Source organism: Eucyclogobius newberryi, unplaced genomic scaffold, assembly GCF_026437365.1.
Source record: "Eucyclogobius newberryi isolate DKJ021-1_F unplaced genomic scaffold, fEucNew1.0.hap1 SCAF_3, whole genome shotgun sequence".
Classification (NCBI taxonomy): domain Eukaryota; kingdom Metazoa; phylum Chordata; class Actinopteri; order Gobiiformes; family Gobiidae; genus Eucyclogobius; species Eucyclogobius newberryi.
The window spans coordinates 7,080,909-7,095,632 of NW_027315945.1; the positions used below are offsets into that span (position 1 = coordinate 7,080,909).

The following is a 14,724-nucleotide window of genomic DNA, read 5'->3' on the forward strand; positions in this document are numbered from 1 at the left end:
TCAAATTACAGCAGAAATTTTCACAAATTTACTTTTATTATAAGCAATTTGGCCCACTTAAAATGAAAAATACAAAAATCATGTTCATGAGATGTATAGTATCTTATATGTGAGAGTCCTGCTTTGGTCCAGTTGTGGAACAAATGAGACTTATACACCTTTTAAGCCGACCGGGGCATTCAAAGCGTCCAGTTTGCATTCAAAGTCTATGTAAATGCGATTTCTGCTTTTTGCGGCGCAATTCCTGCGTTTTCGCTGTATTACACAGTTTTTGTATTAGCATTTCTACTACCCAAAAATTATCTAGCCACAGCATAATGATTATTCATAACCAAAAAATCTTAACAAATGTCACTAGAATATGCACAAATCCATCCATCCATCCATTTTCTTCCGCTTTATCTGGGGCCGGGTTGCGGGGGCAGCAGTCTAACCAGGGACTCCCAGACTTCATCTCCCGAGACACTTCCTCCAACTCCTCCGGGGGGATCCCGAGGTGTTCCCAGGCCAGCCGAGAGACATAGTCTCTCCAGCGTGTCCTGGGTCTTCCCCGGGGCATCTTCTCGGTGGGACATGCCCGTAACATCTCCCGTGGGAGGCGCCCAGGAGGCATCCGGAACAGATGCCCGAGCCACCTCAGCTGGCTCCTCTTGACGTGGAGGAGCAGCGGCTCCACTCCGAGCTCCCCCCGTGTGGCCGAGCTCCTCACCCTATCTCCAAGGGAGCGCCGAGCCACCCGGCGGAGGAAACTCATTTCGACCGCTTGTATCTGCGATCTTGTTCTTTCGGTCATTACCCAAAGCTCATGACCATAGGTGAGGGTAGGAACGTAGACCGACCGAGACATCGAGAGCTTTGCCTTTCGGCTCAGCTCCCTCTTTACCACAACAGTCCGATGCAGCGACTGCATCACTGCAGCCGCTGCACCGATCCGCCTGTCAATCTCACGCTCCATCCTTCCCTCACTCGTGAACAAGACCCCGAGATACTTGAGCTCCTCCACTTGGGGCAAGGACTCCCCACCCACCTGGAGAGGGCAAGCCACCTTTTTCCGGTCGAGAACCATGGCCTTGGATTTTGCAGTGCTGATTCTCATCCCAGCCGCTTCACAGTCGGCTGCAAACCGTCCCAGTGCATGCTGCAGGTCCGGGTTTGATGGAGCCATCAGGACAACATCGTCTGCAAACAGCAGAGATGAGATCCTGTGGTCCCCAAACCGGACACCCTCTGACCCCTGACTGCGCCTAGAAATCCTGTCCATAAAAACTATGAACAGAACCGGTGACAAAGGGCAGCCCTGGCGGAGTCCAAAATGCACTGGGAACAGGTCTGACTTACTGCCGGCAATGCGAACACAGCTCCTGCTCCGGTCATACAAGGACCGGACAGCCCTGAGCAAAGGGCCCCGGACCCCGTACTCCCGGAGCACCCCCTCGAGCACCCGATGGAGAGTATAGAGCTGGTCCAGTGTTCCACAACCGGGACGAAAACCACTCTGCTCCTCCTGAATCGGAGGTTCGACTATCGGTCAGATTCTCCTCTCCAGTACCTTGGAATAGACCTTACCGGGGAGGCTGAGGAGTGTGATCCCTCTGTAGTTGGAACACACCCTCCGGTCCCCCTTCTTGAACAGAGGGACCACCACCACGGTCTGCCAGTCCACGCCATGTTCCAGAGACGTGCCAGCCAAGACATTCCTACAACATCCAGAGACTTTAGGTACTCAGGGCGGATCTCATCCACCCCCGGAGCCCTGCCACCAAGGAGTTTGCGAACGACCTCAGTGACTTCAGCTTGGGTGATGGGCGAGCCAGCCCCTGGGTCCCCGGTCTCTGCTTCCTCTTCAGAAGACCTGACTGAGGGATTAAGGAGGTCCTCAAAGTATTCCTTCCACCGTCCGACGACGAGCAGCCGCATCAACAATGGAGGCGGAAAACATGGTCCACTTGGACTCAATGTCCCCAGCCTCCCCCGGGATATGGGAGAAGCTCTTCCGGAGTTGCGAGTTGAATACCCTACTGACAGAGGGCTCTGCAAGACGTTCCCAACAGACCCTCACAATGCGCTTGGGTCTGCCAAGTCTGTCCGGCTTCCTCTTCCGCCAGCGGATCCAACTCACCACCAGGTGGTGATCAGTTGACAACTCTGCCCCTCTCTTCACCCGAGTGTCCAAGACACGCGGCCGGAGGTCAGATGACCTTGAAGTCCCCCAGTAGAAAAACGCAGTCCCCGGTCGGTGCACTGTTCAGTACCCCTCCCAAGGACTCCAAGAAGGCCGGGTACTCTGCACTGCTGTTCGGCCCGTAGGCTGCCACAACAGTGAGAAACCTGTTCCCCACCCGAAGGCGAAGGGACCGGGGTGAAGTCCAACACGTGGCGGCTGAGCTGAGGGGCTATAAGCAAACCCACACCAGCCCGCCGCCTCTCACCGCGGGCAACACCAGGGAAGTGGAGCGTCCAGCCCCTCTCGAGGAGATGGGTTCCAAAGCCCAAACTGTGCGTGGAGGTGAGGCCGACTATATCTAGTCGATATCGCTCATCCTCCCGCACAAGCTCAAGCTTTTTCCCCCCCAGCGAGGTGACATTCCATGTCCCCAGACTTAGTCTCTGTGTCTGGAGATCTGGTCACCCAGGACCCTGCCGTCGACTGCCACCCAGATCTCTCTGCACCGGCCCCTTATGGATCCTCCTGTGGGTGGTGGGCCCACGGGAGGGCGGCCCCACGTCGCTCTTTCGGGCTGTGCCCGGCCGGGCCCCGTGTATGCACAATATGTACAAATATTGCCTTTAATTTAACTTTTTTTTCACATCTGTCCTGCTCATGTCTCCAATGGTTGTACAATTTGTCCAGGTTGATGGCTTCGTCTGCTTCTTGCTTTGAAATGTGCCACTTCAAGACCATTTCTGGATGCTGTTTTGATATGATTCATTCAACTAACAGGGTCATAAACCGCGGGTGCCCACGTTGTAACATGAGATATTTACACATAAATAAAAGCGATAGTGATTTTGACCCGGGGGTCTCGCGGCACAGCCGCAGTCCGCTGTGCTGCGGGACTAATTAGACTAATATCTCAGTAAATATGAGTAGGATTGTCATAAAACACAGCATTTTGAAGTTTAAAGGTCCCATATATCATGCAAGATTGACTTTTCAGAGCTTTTAACCTTCTTACAGTGCTGTTGGTGCTTCATATAAAGTGTTTTTTTGATTGATTCCCGCTGCTTTTAGCGAGAGTACAGTTTATATCCTCCTTGGATTGGCTGGAAAACGAATTCTACTCACATTATCACTATTTCCCCCTTCCCTCCACCCTCCTCTCCCAAATATACCCTTAGGGTAGACTAATGAAACAGAAAAAAATAGTGTGATATGGGATCTTTAACAAACAGAACAAATCACACCTATCCCTACTGTTCCTTCTGTCCTTGATCACTCTGTGTGAGCATATTTACCTGTGTCTTCACATCTGGTTCATCTGCTCCTGAGCTCGTACTTATCGAGTGAGTGTTACATTGTAACATGAGATACTTACACAGAAATATGGTCCAGAGTAATGATGCACATGTTGTCTTTTGACTCGTCAGGTCTGGCCAAGAAAGTTTTATTTACACAATAGAGACACCCTAGTTGTCTTTAGAACGCGCCCGCAGTCTGATTTTAATAATCAGTGTCCACTGGACAGTGCTTCTACTGTCCATTGGAGTCATCTTCTACAGTGTGTCAACCGCTTGCGCTTCCTGCTAGATTGCCAGTTTGGTAATTAGATTAGATTAGGTCTAATATTAGATTGAACGTATTGATTAATACGTTTATGGTGAATTTTATTTTCTACGCTCCATAGATTTTCTTGTGCGCTGAGTATGTGCTAGCAGTGCGCAATTGCGCAGGCGCGCAGCTTAGAGGCAACAGTGTCAGTCACAATGTTTGCATGCACAGAGAACTCGGAGTGCACTAAACATACCAAACTCATGGAAAATATAATCGAGCCCATACTTGTTTGATTGGGCGCTGGAGATGAAGTTTATCATAAGCAGCGTCGAGCCGTCAAAACACTGCTGTAATAGACATGGACCTCTGCCCTCACACACACATAGACTGGTCTTCAATGAAGTTTTCAATAAAGCTCACGCGCCTGTGTCTCTGCTGCAGCCGCTCTCTGCCCCTCCCTCTTGGTCAACAAAACCCGCTCATTATCGGCTTATGTTTAGGTAAATCTCAGTCAAAACTGACTTCGCATTGTCCGAGGAGTGGAGGAGGCGTGACAGATTTCTGCTCAAGGTGATCCTGAGGAGGAAATGACCTGCTGAAGTCCATGCAAAGGGTTTTATAATTCTGAATATTTTTCAACATACGTTTGGATTTTGTCCCCAGGTACTCTTTTGGTCAGAATTCCTCTTGCTTTTTTATAAACTCGACCCCTGACCTGTATCAAAACTAGGTTTGATGCCATCTGGTAGAATATTCTTAGCAAACCAATAACAAACATACAAGCAAGAGATTATCCTTTAGAAAGGTTTCATAGTGCACTTTTTATATAAGTTTCCCTGTCACAGATGTCACAGCTCAATGTGACTGTGAATTCATGCATGTGGTGATGGCAAACCTGTGTTCTCTTTCAGTGTGAAGTCCTTGGCTGTGGTGCAGTGCCATGATCTCATCCCATGCTCCACAGGCTCAGGCAGGCAGAGCAAGCAGAGCAGAATGAGCTCCCAGGACAAGTGGGTCACTCTGACCCCTACTGAATTTGCTTTGCTGCAGGAATACACACACTGTAAGTACATGTACACTCCTATATGTAACTAATCTGCTCATAAATGTGATTTGAGTGCCTTGAATGTGAAAACATGTAGTATAAATACATTGTAATTACTACAACGATGATAATAATCGTAAAAATGGATACAGACGTTTTGTGTCAAATATCATGCTTTTTTATTTTTATATGTATATATATATCATAGTTATAACACTGCACTAAACACTAAACGCTATTATGGAGGTATTATGGGGGGAACAACTGCAGTAATTCTTCAATTGTCCTGGGAGACAGTAAACATAGTGTGCAGTGTGTTGGATTGTTTCTGTGCAGTAACACATGTGAACACAGACCTGCTTCTCTCATATTCATTATTAAGGCTGTGTTTTAAGTACAGTCTCAAACTGTAACTATGGTTACTACTGGTAACCATAGTTACCAGTAGTAACCAGGGCTTTGTCTGCAATTCCAGTAGGCTGTTTTTGTGCTGCTTTAAAGCACTGAATGTTGAATGTAAGTTGAGAAAATAATGGGACATAATTCGTACAATGTTGTTTCCAGGTGAAAACAAAGAAACAAAATGCAGTTGTAATGTCTTGCCTTAAAGTGACTAACAAAGCTTTTCTTAAGATCTGGAGATGACCCTGCTCCTGACAGGTTTCCCCATTTGCAAAGGACAGATTTACCTACAGGGACAATAAAGCGTACCGTAACCTAATGATTTAGGTAAGGGAAATACTATACTATTTATACGATTTCCTGTGGTACAACTTGGTTATTGTAAAAATGTAAAAATAAAAAATAAAAATGTGTAAGTAAGTTGGGCAAAATAATATGTCTGTTTGCCGTAACCCGACCGACTGAAAGCATTTTGTTGAAAAAAACGTCAAAATCCTTTATTTTTCAATTATTTCGCCGACTCACCCACCAGACTTCCCTAAACCGCTGTGTCGAATATTTTTATCACACTGTTTAACCTATCTTTCATCCCAAAGGACTGATTACGCACTGCGCAATCGCATGTACGTCTTCATATTCGGTCCTTCATATGCTTCTGTATTAAACAGAGCGTACATCAGAACCGGTAAATTGCCTTTTACAAGTTAGTTTGCCTCTGTCGGCGCCACTTAAGTGTTCATAAGACATGCCACGCTCTATCAGGGTGTTTACGCAATGCATTCTGGGATTGAAACACGCCCAGCAGCGTTATCACAACAAACATGGCGGCGCCCGTGTCCCCCGCATGTTCCCCCCGCTCGCCTTCGCTACCAAAATAAAGCATAGCGGCGGACAAAAGGTTGATTGAAATATCTTAAAATCGTGAGATTTAGTCTCCCGATTGGGTTGATAGAGACGTTTTCCGTCATTGACTGTTGAAGCCTGACCCCTGGCGGTCACTCCGACAAAAAAAATGGCAAAATTTGGATCTTTTTTTTTTTGCCTTCAAAGTAAAAATAATAATAATAATTTGCCTACCGACCGACCCACGTGAAAAATGTTGACTCGGGTTACAGCAAACAAACAATTTATTTGGGGTAGCCTAAGTAAGCTTTCACAGACAGAAGTCACAAAGTGCTTCACAAAAACACAGAATAAAACAATAAAAACACAAAACACTTACAGTGAGCAAAACACAAACACGTCCCTAAAGCAAATGCATTTAAAAGGCCTGACTAAATAAAAAGGTTTTGAGCTGACCCTTAAAAGCAACAACAGAGTTCAGTGACCGTAGGGAGAGCAGAAGATAATTCTAGAGTCTGGGTGCAACAGCCTGGAAGGATCTGTTTCCTCTGGTCCGAAAACGAGTGCAAGGAACCAACAGCAGTTTCTGATCCAAAGACCTCAGTGAGCGAGGGGGCGTGTACGGTTTGATCAGATCGCTGATGTACAAAGGGACCTGACCATGCAAAGCTCTAAAAGTCAGGACTAGAATTTTAAACTGTATCCGGTAGGAGACCGGCAGCCAGTGAAGGGCTTTGAGAATGGGTGAAATGTGGGCCCTTCTATTTGTGCGAGTCAAGATCCTCGCTGCAGAGTTCTGGACCATGGATTACAATAGTCTAAACGTGAAGAGACAAAAGCATGAATTATGAGTTCCAGATCATATTGAGACACCATTTTCCTGACTTTAGAGATTTTCCTCAACTGAAAGAAACAGTTCCTCGTCAACAGCTTGGGGTAGTGCTCTAAAGACATGTATTTGTCAAAGATAACCACCAAGTTTCTAAGACTTGGTTTAGCAGTCTGGCCTAAAACACCCAAATACTGGTTTATCCCTGGAATGACATCATCAGGTTGCCTGACCAGCCATTCCCAACACGTTTTGGCAAACTACTTATCAAAACTGTGTGTGGGTCTGGGGCTCGACCGCTGCGTTTCAATTTCTAGGGCGGAGTTTAGAGAGCAGAGACAGAACCAATCACATAAACCCAAAAGTGACGCAAAAAACGCAACACGCTTAACTGGATATTACGTAGCCCATGTCGACAAGGCGCGTTGCGCGTTATCCGTCCCCGAACGCAGAAAATGTCTCCTGAATCGCGATGACACCCTTCGTATAACCGCATCTAACGCACGTTCATCATGGCCAGTAGAGCGGACTTTCCTGATTGTTCAAACCGAAGTGAGAGCAGAAGTAAACACTCGGTGACGAGCCGGGTCTGCCATCTTGAATGTTTTGGAACTGGGGTGGAAAGCGCTACTTCCGTATCTCAGTGTGACGCGTTAAAACCTCCGACTGGGATTGGATAGGTAAATGGATTACAGACGATTTCATTGGCTCTGCCTCCGATTCCAGACCCTTACGCATTCGAACAGAATGTGGGCGGGGCTGGCGGGTCAGGCAAATCATCAGGGGCAATAATCAGTATTTCTGTTTTGTCTGCATTTAGCTGCAGATAGTTTTTTTCAGCCATTGTTTTATTTGCACTAAACAACTGACCAAGGAGTTCAGCTTTTGGATCTCAGGGCTTAAAAGAGCAATATAGCTGAATATCGTCAGCAAACAGGTGGTAGGACACATCACTAAACTCTTTAATGATCATTCCCAGGGGGATTATATAAAGCAAAAATAAGACGGGACCCAAGACGGAGCCCTGAGGAACTCCACACCACAGATCAGCTGAATCAAACATTATTTGGTTTGCAGCTACACTAAAGCTCCGACCGGATAAATATGAAGAAAATCAATGAAGAACTGACCCTGATAGTCCAATCAGGACCCTCAATCTGTTTAACAGGATATGATGGTCGACAGTTTCAAAGGCTGCAGACAGATCCAACAGAACTAGAACAGTGCATTTTCCAGAATCAGCAGACATCATAATGTCACTGGAAACTTTTAGGCAAGGAAAGGCAAGTTTATTTGTAGAGCACATTTCATACACAAGGCAATTCAAAGTGCTTCACACAGCAGGAAAAATGCATCCAAATCACAAAGAAATTACAGAAACAGAAATACAATAAAATTAACTAAATTAAAAATTAAATAAAGAACACCTAGCCACAAAGGGTAACGTGTTTTCGGAGTCCAACTCCTTTTTAAATCCTTTTTAAATCAGTCCAACTGATTGTACATACTTTTACACGTCTAACATGTTTTGGAGTCCAACTCCCTTTTAAATCAATCCAACTGATTGTCTAAACTAATGAAATCACAAACAAAAGAGAAGAGTGCAAAGAAAAAATCCTTTCAGTCATATGCACAGCTAAACAAAACTGTTTTTAGCTTAGATTTGAACATTGTCAGAGTAGAAGCCTGTCTCACATCTTCAGGAAGACCGTTCCAGATTTTAGCTGCATAAAACTGAAATGCAGATTCCCCATGTTTTGTCCTGACTCTGGGCACCTGCAGGAGGCCGGTCCCTGAGGTCCTCAGAGTCCGAGATGGTTCATATGGCACTAACATATCCAAGATGTACTTTGGTGCTAGGCCATGGAGAGACTTGTACACAAGCAGAGCTGCTTTAAAGTCTCTGAGCCACAGGGAGCCAGTGCAGAGACCTGAGAACAGGACTAATGTGATCATACTTCCTGGTTCTAGTCAGTACCCGAGCAGCAGCGTTCTGGATGTACTGCAGCTGTTTTACAACTCGTTTGGAGAGGCCAGTGAGCAGGCCGTTACAGTAGTCTAATCTACTGGAGACAAACGCATGGATAAGTCTCTCTAAATATAGTTTTGATTTTGGCAATATTTTTTAGATTGTAAAAAGCTGCTGATGTTATTGATTTGACGTGGCTGTTAAAATTCAAGTCTGAGTCCATTATTACTCCCAGATTTCTAACTTGGTTTGTAGGTTTTAGAGCGAGACTCTGGAGGTGACCGCTAACACTTTCTTTTTGTTTCTGTGAGCCAAAAACAATTATTTCAGTCTTGTCTGAGTTCACCTGGAGAAAGTTGTTTTGCATCCACAAACTGATCTGTTGGATGCAGTGACAGAGTGAATCCACTGGTCCATAGTCACCTGCTGACAGTGAAACATAGATCTGACCCAGATAGCAAAATTGTTGTGGCCCAGTTGAGGCCCACATCGTACACTATGATTTGGCCCACATACCGTATGGATGTACGGCACTAATGCGGTCCACATTTGTTTACCAGAACTGGCCCACCTTTGGTACAAATGTGTTTTCACTATTGGCCCAGCTGTAGCATACTTTCATTGGGCCACATCTGGCCCTGATCCAACACTTTGATGCGGCTGACATACCGTTTGGATGTAAGGCACTAATGCGGTCCGCATTCGGTTACCATATAAAGCCCACATGTGAACCAAACCAACGCCAACTGTTAACCAGAAGTGGCCCTGAACATCCGAATGTGTTCCAAAGCTGGCCCACCTATACATGTGGTCAGATCTGGTCCACTTATGGCACGGATGTGGCTTTCTGCTTGTCCTACATCTGGGCCACATGTGGTCCACTGAATTACAGTGCACTGACCCCATCTGGCCCAGATTTGGACCATTCAAAAAGCTTGTGGCTCACTTGTGGCTCTTTGCGTGGTATACATCTGGGCCAAATGTGGTCCACTGAATTACAGTACAATGACCCCATTTGGAATGTGGTAAAGGTAACTAGATATAACATCCATTTCTAACCCATTTCTACCGCTTGTTCCCTTTCGGGGTCGCGGCCTATCCCAGTGACTTCGGGCCTTAGGCGGGGTACATCCTGGACAGTGGCCAACTCGTCGCAGGGCCAACACATAGACATAGACATGACAGACAGCCATTCACTAGGGCCAATTTAGAGTCACCAATGTTTACCTAACACATGCATGTCTCTGGACGGTGGGAGGAAGCCAGAGAACCCGAAGAGAACCCACAGTAACACAGGGAGAACATGCAGACTCCACCCAGAGAGATCATATGATGATGGTCTGGTCCGGGAATCAAACCCATGATCTCCTTCTTGGGAGGCAAGAGCGCTAACCACCTTTGCCACCGCACTCTTTCTGCACTGACGCACTACGTAGTGACATAGTGACGTAGTGACGCAGCTACATCTGCTGCCCGGGCTTTTTTATTTCTTTATTATTTCTTTTAAAGATAATTTTAATATTAAATTGCATAGTAGTTCAGAACCAACTATGGTAAATTGTATTATGAAGTTTTGTCCCATGTTCCAACCAGGCTTGGCAAACTGTACAAACAACCAACCTAAATCTGTATATTCAAGGGATATACAAATGATGCCCTTATTTTGTAAGGGTGATAGTTAGTGGTACTGCAGCTAAAACAGTGATGGGGAAAGTAAAGCTTTTTAAAATATATATAATAAAATTCACATTAAGTAGTGAATTATTATTTTATAGGGTCAAGTAAACAGAATAATGACCAATGGTTGTGTCCATGTGGTGCAAACTTGGTTTGAGTCTGTATAAAATATAGAACTAGCCGTGTTATAAGTCAGAATTACAGACAGACGGATGGAAGTGCCACATCTTTGCCATATAGTGGCCCACATGCATTTTGCCAAATCTGGGCCATATTTAACAAAGTACATGTGGACCACATTAGGCTCATGTCCGGTTTACCCATGATGGAAGTGCCACATCTTTGCCATATAGTGGCCCACATGCATTTTGCCAAATCTGGGCCATATTTAACAAAGTGCACGTGGACCACATTAGGCTGACCTCTGGTTTACCCAAAGAAACCAATGATGGAAGTGCCACATCTTTGCCATATAGTGGTCCATAAGTATTTTGCCAAATTTGGGCCAAATTTGGTTATGCTATATAAGGCCCACTTCTGGTTAACAATTGTTTCTTCGGGCCGGACTAATGCCACAAATGCCATATCTTGGCCAGATATGGGCCACATTAGCTTGCTATCTGGGGAGTGTCGTCTGCATAATTGTGATAGGACACATTTTCACTGCGTATCAACTGACCTAACGTCAGCATGTAGAGGTTGAACAGAAGGGGACCCATGACTGACCCTTGGGGCACTCCACAGGTCAGGGTCATGTGGTCTGAGACACAGCTACCAATTTCAACAAAGTACTTCCTGTCTTCCAGATTGGACCTTAACCAGTTTAGGGCAGTGCCAGTGATGCCCACCCAGTCCTCAAGTCTCTGTAAGAGGATCCCATGATCGACATTGTCAAAAGCAGCACTCAGATCTAACAGAATTAAGACTGAGGCTTTGCCTGTGTCAGTGTTCAGGTGGATGTCATTTGTCACCTTGACAAGAGCAGTCTCAGTGCTGTGATGAGGTCTAAAACCTGACTGAAAAACATCAAATGAGTTGTTTATTAAACCTGTTACCACCCACCTGTCCGCCGGCAAACATTTTCTATATCTCAAATATTCTCTTACATCATCACTTTTATTTCCGTGGTCAATACCAGCAAGCCATACATCATTTTAAAGCTTATTTTCTCAACAAAACGAATATGTCATTGATTTACATTGAATAATATGCCCCAAGAAGCAATTGCCAATAGTTTGTGAGAAAGTCTCAACTTTTACAAACGCATGTCTTACCTGTTTGCTGTTTATGACGGACGAAACGGCTTTAATTCTGTACATCCTTGTACTCAGTCTGTCCGTAAGGAATCATTGAAAAACAATATCCACTTGTATTTTTCCTGAAGTTATCCGATTTCGAGATATTGTCAAGTAAACAAAGTTTTCTTTGTTTCTCGCCGGACGAGAATGCGCTTGTCCGCCGCATTTCTCCGTCCATAACAAATGACCTGTTTGACTTATACGATAGTGTTTGACATCGATCTCTTCCTTAGACTGTTACCTACAGAATGAGACCATCCACGAATTTTTCTGTCACCGGGTTTGTTTGCTACAGCCTCCGGAGGAAAAAAATTCGGCGCTTCCGAAGCCCGTGTCCATCTTTGTTTTTAGCCCTTAGCTTCTGCTAACAGGCACGCAGGAGACTTTGAGTGACATATTATTCTAGCCAATCAGGAGACCTTTTTCCTGATAGGCGGGACAAAGGGTTTATTTACACAGAATTCTCCCTGTTCTCGTGCGTAAGGCTCCGGGAAGGCTGTAAAGAGCCAGATTTCTCGGCAGGATTTTGCGCATAACGTTTTCTGAGTTTATTAGCCTTTTGGACGTGCATTTTGTTAGATATATGTATTATTATACCAATACAAAAATAAAATAAAAATATTATAATTTTTTTTTTTTTTTTTTTAACCTCTATATGGGAAATTCATGGGTAAACTCATATTTACACATTTTCACATATATTTTTTTTAACGGTTATAATTGCTATTAGTGGCCTACAAAACATCAAAATGTATGTTTTATGATCATAGAGGTGCTAAAATTGTAATAAAACAGTTTGGCACAGTTGGCACATATTTGGATCACTTGTTCCGAATATACTTTTTGATACAAAAAGGTCAACAGCACCAAAATGCCTGTTCCTAGAGATCTGAAACTTTACACAGTTGTTGTCAACAAGATAAATATAATGTACAGTGAACAGCATATGCACACAATGAAATATGTCATGCTCAGGACCATTACAAATTGACAATATTCAGGCGAGACTAAAAAAAGATGTTTTGTTTATGTTTGGGCCTCTGTAGTGTAAGTTCTGAAGCCCTGACAGTGTTCATGTGCACATCTGCAGAAACTAGAAGGCCTAAGCTTTCTAATTATGCATCACACTTGCATGTGGAACATAAGATCCTCTTTTAATAAGCAATGCCATTTGGGTATGTCCAACCATTGTGCACAGGGCGAAAATAGGTGGGTGGTAACAGGTTAAGAGGAAATCTGTGAGCTGTTGGTAAACAACTTTTGAAGGACTTTGCCCCAAAATGGCAGATTAGAGATGGGCCGATAATGACTCAGTACTGCGGCATCAAGACTGCTCATCTTTAGGAGAGGCTCTATGACCGCAGTTTTCAAAGACATTGGGAATGTTCCAGATTGAAGCGACATGTTAACTATGTGAGTGAGTGGTGCTAACAAACTGTTCAGCACAGACTTTAGAAATCTGGTGGGTAACACATGGAGGCAGCATGTAGATGAACTCAGACTGGTGATGATCTCATGGACAGTTTTGTCAGTTACTGGTGCAAAGTGAGTTAGCTGTCTTGGTGGTTTTAGGGTAATTTGCATTGTGGAATTTATAGCATTTTTAATGCCCTGAACTTTGTCATTAAAGAATAATGCAAACTCATTACACTTGGATGTGGAAATGAGTTCTAACGGCAGCTGAGCTGGAGGGTTTGTTAATCTGTTTACTGTGGCTAACAGGACACGCGAGTTGTTACTGCAGCTTCCAATCATTTCAGAGAAATATCTTTTCCTAGTTCTACACAAGATTAGGTTGTACATGTTCAGCTTCTCTTTGTAAATCTCTTTTTGAACCTGGAGCTTTGACTTGCGCCATTTACGTTCGGCCCTGCGGCACTCCCTTTTCTGTGCCCTGACCGAATCATCATTTCTCCATTGCGCCTTCTGCTCATTTTTAATCATTTTAGCCTTCATAGGGGCGATGGTGTCCAGAACATTCAAAACACTAGATGTAACAGAGTTCAACAAATCATTTGCATTAGAACATCAGACATTTTCAAAGTTTATCATTTCCATAAACAGTGCACCTGTGCCATCATTTATGTGTCTCCTCTGAACAACTGCAGGACCAACCGGTGGTTTGGGAGAAACAGACAGGTCAAAGAAGACACAGAAATGATCAGACAGAGCAGCATCGATCACATTAACATTTGAAATATTTACCCCCTTTGTAATTATGAGATCTAGAGTGTGTCCTTTGCTGTGGGTGGGGCCTTTCACATGCTGAGTAAGACTGAAGGTTTCAAGGACAGCTCTTTAGCGTTTCTGTCACAAATATTATCAACATGCACATTGAAATCACCTGTAATGACCAAACCATCAAAGTCTGTGCATACGACTGAAAGCATCTCAGTAAAATCATCAATAAAACTTTGGCAGTGCTGGGGAGGCTTGTATAAAACAATGAAGAGAATGGATGGAGACCGTTTTAGCTCCATTTTAAAGGATACATACTCAAATGATGAAAACACCCCAAAAGAAAACCTGCTGGTGATTATTTCATCTCTAAAGACAGCACAGACTCCACCCCCTTTTTTGTTTTCTCGTGTTTCAGATTCAAACTTAAAGTTGGGTGGAGCAGATTCTATCAGAACTACATTTCCTGTGTTTTTGTCAAGCCATGTTTCAGTTAAAAACATAAAATCAAGATTATAGGAAGAAATAAAATTATTAATTAAGAGTGATTTGTTACATGAGGATCTGACCTTTAGCACAGCAAGTTTCAGACTAGTTTCAGTGAGACTGGGCTTTATCTTTTCACAGGGAATATGAATCACATTTCTCAGATTGGGCCTGACTTGCATTTTGTTTTTCCATCTGTGTGATGTGACTACAGAAATAGCACTAGGGGGGGCTCTTTTTACATAGGGCCCCAGATTGGTTTGATCTTTAATATGACAATAAGTC

At 44.3% G+C, this 14,724-nt stretch overlaps 1 protein-coding gene across 2 annotated transcripts in view; it reads left to right on the forward strand.

Annotated features, from left to right (window-relative positions):
• The window catches only part of dgkb (diacylglycerol kinase, beta), a 205,012-nt gene that overhangs the window by 21,041 nt on the left and 169,247 nt on the right, over window positions 1-14,724 (forward strand). For both annotated transcript variants that reach the window (XM_072460154.1, XM_072460155.1), the window contains exon 2: window positions 4,624-4,775. In XM_072460154.1, the coding sequence (XP_072316255.1) occupies window positions 4,706-4,775 (70 nt within the window). In that variant the 5' untranslated portion in view covers window positions 4,624-4,705. The remainder of the gene's footprint in view (window positions 1-4,623; window positions 4,776-14,724) is intronic.